The sequence below is a fragment of the Lissotriton vulgaris genome, chromosome 6 (genome assembly GCF_964263255.1).
Source record: "Lissotriton vulgaris chromosome 6, aLisVul1.2, whole genome shotgun sequence".
Classification (NCBI taxonomy): Eukaryota; Metazoa; Chordata; class Amphibia; order Caudata; family Salamandridae; genus Lissotriton; species Lissotriton vulgaris.
The window spans coordinates 1682889586-1682897467 of NC_141694.1; the positions used below are offsets into that span (position 1 = coordinate 1682889586).

The 7882-nt window shown below is 45.5% G+C and overlaps 1 protein-coding gene across 1 annotated transcript; it reads right to left on the reverse strand.

Annotated features, from left to right (window-relative positions):
- Positions 1-1547: 1547 nt before the first annotated feature.
- Positions 1548-7593, reverse strand: LOC147709314 (uncharacterized). Its single transcript, XM_086925928.1, has 3 exons — positions 5757-7593; positions 5227-5480; positions 1548-1643 (listed from the first exon to the last, which is right to left on the reverse strand). Exons 1-3 carry the CDS (start codon positions 7591-7593, stop codon positions 1548-1550), a joined length of 2187 nt encoding a protein of 728 aa, XP_086782054.1.
- Positions 7594-7882: the final 289 nt, after the last annotated feature.

Here is a 7882-nt window from a genome sequence, read left to right on the forward strand (position 1 = left end):
ATTCTCCAAAGGGCTATCATGATGCAGTGGCCTTCTTTGCAGTGATTAATATCCAACCCTGCAGTGTTTTGCCAGCCTCTTAACCAAAATGGTGCCCTTAGAGCACCACCTGCTCCAGTGAGACACAATAATCTTCTGGGTTGACATCGCCTCTCATACCACTGTCCTCGTAAAGCAAGCTGCTGCCTTTCTACATGTGTCTATGCAGCCGCTTCACATCTGTAAATTGTGACCTTCTATTGAGTCGTCTTCCTTCATGGTCAGATTAAGGCAATCTGTCCTTCACCTTCCTTTCTGAGTGTAAATGAATGTTAGCCAATATTTATCTCTGGCTCTGTACAGTAAGGCAGACAGATATGGTCACCTCTTTGTCACACGTGAATAGGCATAATGGGACTTAAAATACCGCACTTAAGTTTATCTACAAACGTCATGGAGATGCAAATAAATTTGTTTGAGCATACCAACTATTTGAAATTTTGAATTAAAAGATTTACTTGGGATTGGATTAAGGTATAGTATTGTGCTGAACTGTATATCTAGCATGTGTCTAGTTATTCTTAAAACTAGTGGACTGAATCTTTTTCTGAGTGGTTGGTAGAAGCCCAGACTTGTTTTTTTATATATGTTTCTTTATTGGTTGCCTCCTGCTTTGTGGTCTCGTTTTGTCAGGAGCGTCAGTGTTGTCCAAGTTCAGTGGAAGTTGATGTGTCCAGGACTTGCAGTTCACCATGTCATGTAAGACCTGATTTACAAACATTAGGAATACCGACTTCCTAATCTTGATTCTCCCTGAAATCGCAATCAGGAAATCTGTATTCCTAATGTATGAAACTCTTTTTCACTTCAGCAGCCATTCCTAGTGGACTGCAAATATTCCTGCCTCGTGCATATTAATAACATTGCAATTTGTGACCCATAAGGAATTGCAGCTATCACAGGGATGGGGCCTCCTGAGGTCAGCAGACCACCATGTATGTAATTGCTTTTTAATAAAGCACATTTTTTTTAATGCAGCCTGTTTTCCTTAAAGGAAAACGGAATGCATTTAAAAAGAAAAACTTAAACTTTGCAGTTTCATTTTTTAAGAATAGGCAGTGGCCCATTGGACTACTATCTGTTTTTCAGATGTATTTGTCAAACTCTCAAAGGGGAAGGAGACCCCAAGGACCCCTTCCCCTTTGCAAATGGGTTACCACCAGTTTTAAACTGTAGGTAAAGTGTTACTGTTTTGCAACCAGAATTTGTGCAAAACATTAAAACATTAATACATACCATTCTGATTTCATATTTGGACTGGACGCTCCTTCCAAATACCTAATCTGTATTTGGCAGGAACGGAAACTGTGATTTGTTAACAAGTTACAGAATCGCAATTTGCTTCTGGTACTTTGTAAAAAGCTGTTTTGCAGTCGCAAACTGCCCCATTTCAGCAAATCAGGAAATTTGCAACTGCAAAAAAGCTTTGTACATCTGGCTCTCTGTTCTTGAAGTATAAAGAACACATTTCGTAAAAGTGATCTGAATTTGTGCACTCTACCTTTATGCTAATTGGTCTCTGAGCAAAATACTGCATCGTAGTAGATCACAATTCGACCTGCTTCATGACTATCACTGAGAATAGTCGTACATTGGATGGTGGGCTGCAGGAATCAATAGACCATGTTTATGATTGCTTTTAAATAAAGCACTCATTTTCTATAAAAATGTAAAACAGGATGCGTTTAAAAAAACAAAAAGTTTCACAAACATTTTTTTAGGAGTAAGCTGTGGTACCACGGACCACTGCTGAGTCCTAAAAAAATTGTTGTCAACATTCATAAAGGGAAACCGGCCCCTTCAGGACCCCTTGTAAATCAGTTACCACCTCCTCTTAGATGTCACTAGGTTTTCAGTTATTTTCAAATACAATTAATACATACCTTAGGGAATTGCAAATTAGAAGAGGTGTCCTAAACACTCCCCTTCTACTTTGTGATTCAGTATGTAATTGGAAGCCCATTTTGCTGTTTTATAGTATTTGCAAAGGGGAGCATTTGGTAGCATTCACAAAGGGGAAAAGGTCCGTTGGGGACCCTTTCCTCTTTGCGAATGGGTTAACACCAGTTTTAAACTGGTGGTAAAGTATTACTCATTTGCGACTGGAATTTGGTTGAAAGGCATTAATAAATGCCATTCTGATCGGTATTTATTAGTAGACACAAAGTGCAATTTGGTAACAAGTTACCTAGTCTCAACTTGCCTTTGGTACATTGTAAAAAGCTTTTTTGCAGCCACACACTGCCTGATACTGTGAAATAGGCCATTCGGAACTGCAAAAAAACATTGTAGATCTGGCCTTATGTTCCTTATGTATCGTATCGTATCGTAAGGGGTGCTTATATAGCGCACTGACACCGTGGGTTTCCTGGCGCTGGATGGACATAGAGGAGGCAGAGGGACTAACCAGTTTGAGGGAAAAGCCAAGTCTTTAAAGATTTACGAAAGAGGATAAGAGAATTGGAAATTTTAAGAGAGAGGGGGAGAGAATTCCAGTACTTGGGGGCCAGATATGCAAATCTCCGGCCTCCAGATCTGCAGAGCTTGTAAGAGGGGACAGTCAAAAGGTGAAGATGGGAGGATCTCAAGTTACGGGCAGTAGGGATGGATGAGAGATTTTACAAAGATGGGACAAGACCCCGCCAAGGATTTGAAAATAAGGCAGCCGATCTTGAAGGCTGCCCTAGAGGCGACAGGAAGCCAGTGAAGTTTGACCAGGAGGGGCCTGGCAGATTGCCACTTCGGGATCCCTAAGGCCAATCTCGCCGCCTGATTTTGGACCACCTGTAGTCTGCCCATCGATGTTTTAGGCAGACCATGGTAGATCGAGTTGGAAAAATCTAGGCGGGAGAGGACGAGGGCCATGATGACCTGCAGGAGGGCATCAGGTGTAAAGAGATATGCCACTTTCCTGATCCTGCGCAATTGGTAAATGCAGGACGAGACCACGGTCCCCACCTGCGGCCCTAGGGATAGAGCGGAGTCAATAGTGACCCCTAAGCTCTTCACCGAAGCCACAGGGGTGGGAGAGGGGCCCAATTCCGCCGGCCAGAATTGAGGCCCCCAGAAGGTGGGGCTCTTACCAGGGAGGAGGAGCTCCGTCTTACCGGGGTTCAGCTTTAGCTGGTTGTGGCTCATCCACTGGAGAATATGGGACATTACTGACTGAAAGTTAGAAATAGCAGAGGGGGAATTAAGGGGGAAGATGAGCTGCAGGTCGTCCGCGTAATTAAACACGGTAACGTCCCACAGCCTCAGAGAAAGTAGAAGGGGGCGAAGATATATATGTATAAAAACGCAGTCGGTAAAAGTGGTCTTAATTTGTGTACTGACTTATACCGAATACATTGGCATTTTGTTACTCTACCTTTATGCTAATTGGTTTGTAATCAAAGTACTGCATCGTAGTGGTTTACAATTCACCCTACCTCATGACTATCACTAAGATTAGTCGCAAATTGGACGGTGGCCTTGAAGTCAGTAGACCACCATGTTTTTGATTGCATTTAAATAAAGCAATCATTTAAAAAAAAAAAAAAACAGGATGTGTTAAAAAACAAAAATCACTAATAATTTTTAGGAGTAAGTTGTGGTTCCATTGACTGCAGCCAACTCCTAGAAATGTTTTTGTCAACAATCATAAAGGGAAAGGGGCACCTTTGGGACCCCTTCCTGTTTACAAATGAGTTCTCATTTCCTCTCAGGTGTCAATAAGCTATCAGTGGTTTGCGACTGCAATTGATACATACGTTAGGGAATGTCAAATTAGAAGGGGTGCCCTGAATACTTATTTATTTTATTTTATTTTGAAAGTTTTATATAGCGCGAACAAGATCTTTGCAGATATCAGAGCGCTTTACAAAGCAGGGCATACCAACAAGAGAGTGAAACTCAGGTCATTAGGGAGTAAAGTAAAACAGGTACATCAATATGCAGGTATTATAGATAGCTGTGTGCATAGATAGTCAGGTAAGTCAATAATACAGGTAAAACACATAGTCGTAGGGATCAAGCAGAATAATACAGAATGGTGCAGAGACTTTACGGATAACGTTAATAGGTCAAGTGTCAAGTGTATTTGGCCATGAGAATAGCTTTTACTTCTTTCTTAAAAAGTGTGATGGAGGAGATGAGCCTGGTTTCAGGAGGGAGTGAGTTCCAGATCCTGGGTGCCATTCCTGAGAAGGAGCGTTTATAATTTTTTTCCTTACGGAATCTTCGAGGTTTTAGCAGAAGATTGTTAGTGCCTCTAGTGTTTCTAGTGCCGCCAGAGATTGATAGCTTCTGAGCGAGGTATCCGGGAGAGCTCAGATGTACAGCCTTGGGTGTCATGCAGGCGATTTTCAGGTGAATTCTGGCTTCCAAAGGCAGCCAGTTCAATGATTTCAAGTCAGGGGAGATATGCGAGTGTTTTTTTGATCCCGTGAGGAGTCTCGCTGCAGCGTTTAGAGAAGCTCTTAGGGGTGCAGTAGTGGTTAACGGAAGACCGCTGAGGGCGATGCTGCCGTATTCAATTCGCGGGATTACTAGTGCTTGTACTGCAGTTTGGAAGTCTTTGGCTGGCAGGAAGGGTTTAAGTTTCCTCAGGATATTGATTTGGAAGTTTGCTCCCTTAGTAGCCTTGCTGATATGATGCTGCATGTTGAGATTGGAGTCGAGAGTTATGCCTAGAGATTTTGCTGAGTGTTCTATGGTGGGTTGGACATTGAGTGCAGTTAGCTGTTTCAGCCAGGATTGAGTAGTAGAGATCTTCGCGGGAGGTGAGATCAGAAGGAACTCTGTTTTCAGAGCATTGAGTTTGAGATGATTATCAGCAAGCCAGGATTGGGTGCTTCTGATCGTTGAGTTCAGGAGTAAAATGTCTTTGGGGGATTGTAGTTTGAGATATAGTTGGGTGTCATCTGCGTACATGTGAAAAAGTACATTGGATGCTTGTAGCAAGGTAGTGAGAGGTTCCATAACTAGGTTGAACAAAGTTGGTGATAGGGAGGATCCTTGGGGGACGCCTAACGAAACAGGTATTGGCGAGGACATCAGGTTGTTACTCTTGAATTTCTGCGACCTGTTGTGTAAAAAGGAGGTGAACCACTTGAGAACAGTCCCAGATATACCCATTCTTGTGTTCAAAAGTTCGAGTAAATTCTCATGTTTAACAGTGTCGAAGGCTGAAGAGAGATCAAGAAGGACGAGGAGGCAGGTATCATTTTGATCTAGGATTTGAAGGGCATCGTCAATTATGTGAGTCATAGCAGTTTCAGTACTGTGTCCTGCTCGGAAGCCTGATTGATGAGGGTTGAGGAGATCAAACTGATTAATGTGTTTAGTCAGTTGTAGTTGCGCGCATTTTTCCAATAGTTTGACGAGAGTGGGAATATTGGTAATGGGGCGATAGTTGTTTAGGTCGGATGGGTCGACCATAGGTTGCTTCAGTAAAGGTGTGACTTGACCAACTTTGAGGGAGTCAGGGATGGTTCCTTGTTGGAGTGAGCTGTTGATAATTTTGGTCCAGAGTGGAAGGAGCAATGGAGTGAAATCTTTGACAGCATTAGCGGGGAGGGGATCCGTGAGGTGATTGGAGGGTTTCAAGGTGCTGAGCAGTTTGCCTATTTCTTCTTCGGTGTAGGTGTCAAAGGAAGACCATGTAGCATTGTTTTTTGGTTCGGTGAGTGTTATGCAGTTGGGTGTGGCGAAGAGGCTTGCGTCAGTGCGGAGCTCACTCTTAATGTTGTCAGTTTTTTGGGTAAAGAAAGCGGCGAAGTCTTCACAGGAGGGTGCTTCGCACGAAGTGCTGAGAGGTTGGGGTTGTTCCTTGGCTTGTGTTCTGATTAGCTCAAACAGTTTTCTTGGGCGGTTTTTTGCTTGGTCGAGCTGGAGGCTGAAGAAGTTTGCTTTTGAGTGCTTTATTTTCCTGAAGTAAGCGTTTCTCTTTTTCTTCAGAGTTTTCAGATGCAGTGCGGAGGGAGCTGTTCTCCAGGTGCGCTCTGCCATTCGCATGGCTCGTCTATCTTCATTGAGACTCCCGTCGTACCATGGATTGGAGATTTTAGCGGAGACTCTTTTTAGTTGCAAGGGAGCAGCCTCATTAATTATTGAGGTCATGGCGTTGAGATAGTGGTCAGTCAAGGATTGGACATCTGTGGCGCCCGTAGGAGGGAGCAGGAGGTCGCGGCTGTTCGGGGGTAGGGAGTATGGGTTGAGTTTTTTCAGGTCTCTTTTCCAGACTTTAGGTCTGGAGGATTGCCCCTTGTTGAGTTTGACTTTTTCATTGATGATGAATGTGACAATATGATGGTCTGACCAGTCACATGGTTGGATAGACTCAAGTTGGATGGCGTCCTCTTTGGCGATGATCAGGTCGAGGATAGAGCCTTTCTCGTGTGTCGGGCTGTTGCATATTTGGGTGAGGTCTAGGGCGTCGAGGAAGTGTTTAAGACTATTTACCACCGCATAATTGTGATCGTTCCAGTGGAGGTTGAAGTCACCAAGGTATATTTGGGTGAGCTGTCGTCCGGCGTTGGTTGAAATCATGTCCATGATTTGTTGGACGAAGGGGAGGTTGTCTCTGGGTGGGTGGTAAATGCCGTGTAGGGAGCATATCGGTATGCCCTCACTGATAATGTCAAGGCAGATGTATTCGTAGGAAGTTGGGGAGGGTAGGGACGATGCGGAGACTTTCAGCACAGAAAGGTTGTTCCTGTGTATGCATGCGATTCCTCCACCTATCTTGCCGGACCTGTCAAGCCTAATGATGTGGTAGTTGGGGGGAACCAGAATGTCCATTATAGGTGTAGAAGATTCGGTTAGCCAGGTTTCAGTCAAGATGATTAGGTCAAGGTCCAATGTTAGGATTAGATCGGCGATGGCGGAGGAGTGTCTAGAAGCCGATCTGCAGTTTAGGAGAGTGCATTTGAGACGGGGTGTGTCAAGGGAGGTAGAGGGTACTAGAGATATGGGGACTTTTCTAAGGTTATTCGGGACGGAGATTCTGTTGTTTAGTGAACAGGGTCTACTGGGATTTGAGTGTATCGTGGGAATGGGGAGGTGCGAGGTGGTTGGGTTGTTTAGGGCAGCTGGGTCATAGGAGCGGAGGATGGTGAGAGTGTCGAGATCCGAAAGAGGGTTGCATGTGCGACGAGGGCGGTTGTTGCGATTGTGGGCAGGGATCGCTGTCCAGTGTGGGCGACGGGTGCGGTTGTTGCGATTGTGGGCGTGGATCGCGGTCCTGTGTGATGGATGTAGCCTGGGAGTGTCATCCGGACGGGTGGAGAGCAGGTTGCGAGGGGGGGTGGTGGTGCGTGAGGTGTGTCTGGGGGGTGTGATGAGAAGCTCTTTGATGGTATGAATGTCTTCTTTGATGGTGTGGATGTCTTCCTTGAGCTGAAGGAGGGAGGACATAATCTTGTCCAGCGTGGGATAGGTGTGAGTGCTGGGGGTGTCAATCGTGGGTGAGTGGCTGACCTGGGGATTATCTTGCGGGAGGGAGGGTGGGTTGGTGTTCACGCAGGGCTCCGTGGTGTCGGCGTATGGGATGGTGTTAGGGAGGAGAGAGGGCATGAGGGCGATGGAAGTGGATGAGGTGCGGGGTGTTTTGGTGGCGTAGAGGGGGGCATTGGTAGCAGGTGGAGAGAGCGGGGTGGAGGTGGGGTGTATGTTGGTGGTAATGGGGGAGCCTGAAGGGTAGTGAGGGCTGAGAGTGGGGGGGAGATGGGGTCGGGGATGGTCCTGTCGTGGGGAGGGGGAGTTATGATGATAGGTGTGATGTGCCTTGCGTGGTTGATTAGCGGGTGGTAGTGGGGACTGAGGGTGGGGGGGACAAAGGGTGGGATTTGTCGTTATGCGTTTC

Bases quoted from the DNA above. Each gene is read 5' to 3' on its own strand.
- LOC147709314 (XM_086925928.1), bottom strand. From the start codon at position 7,593: ATGCCCTCTCTCCTCCCTAACACCATCCCATACGCCGACACCACGGAG. The intron at 5,481-5,756 runs GTGAGCTCCGCA...AAGTTGGTCAAG, and splicing joins AAAAACTGACAACATTAAGA to TCACACCTTTACTGAAGCAA. The intron at 1,644-5,226 runs GTCCTTCTTGAT...TGATTCCTGCAG, and splicing joins AAAATGATACCTGCCTCCTC to CCCACCATCCAATGTACGAC.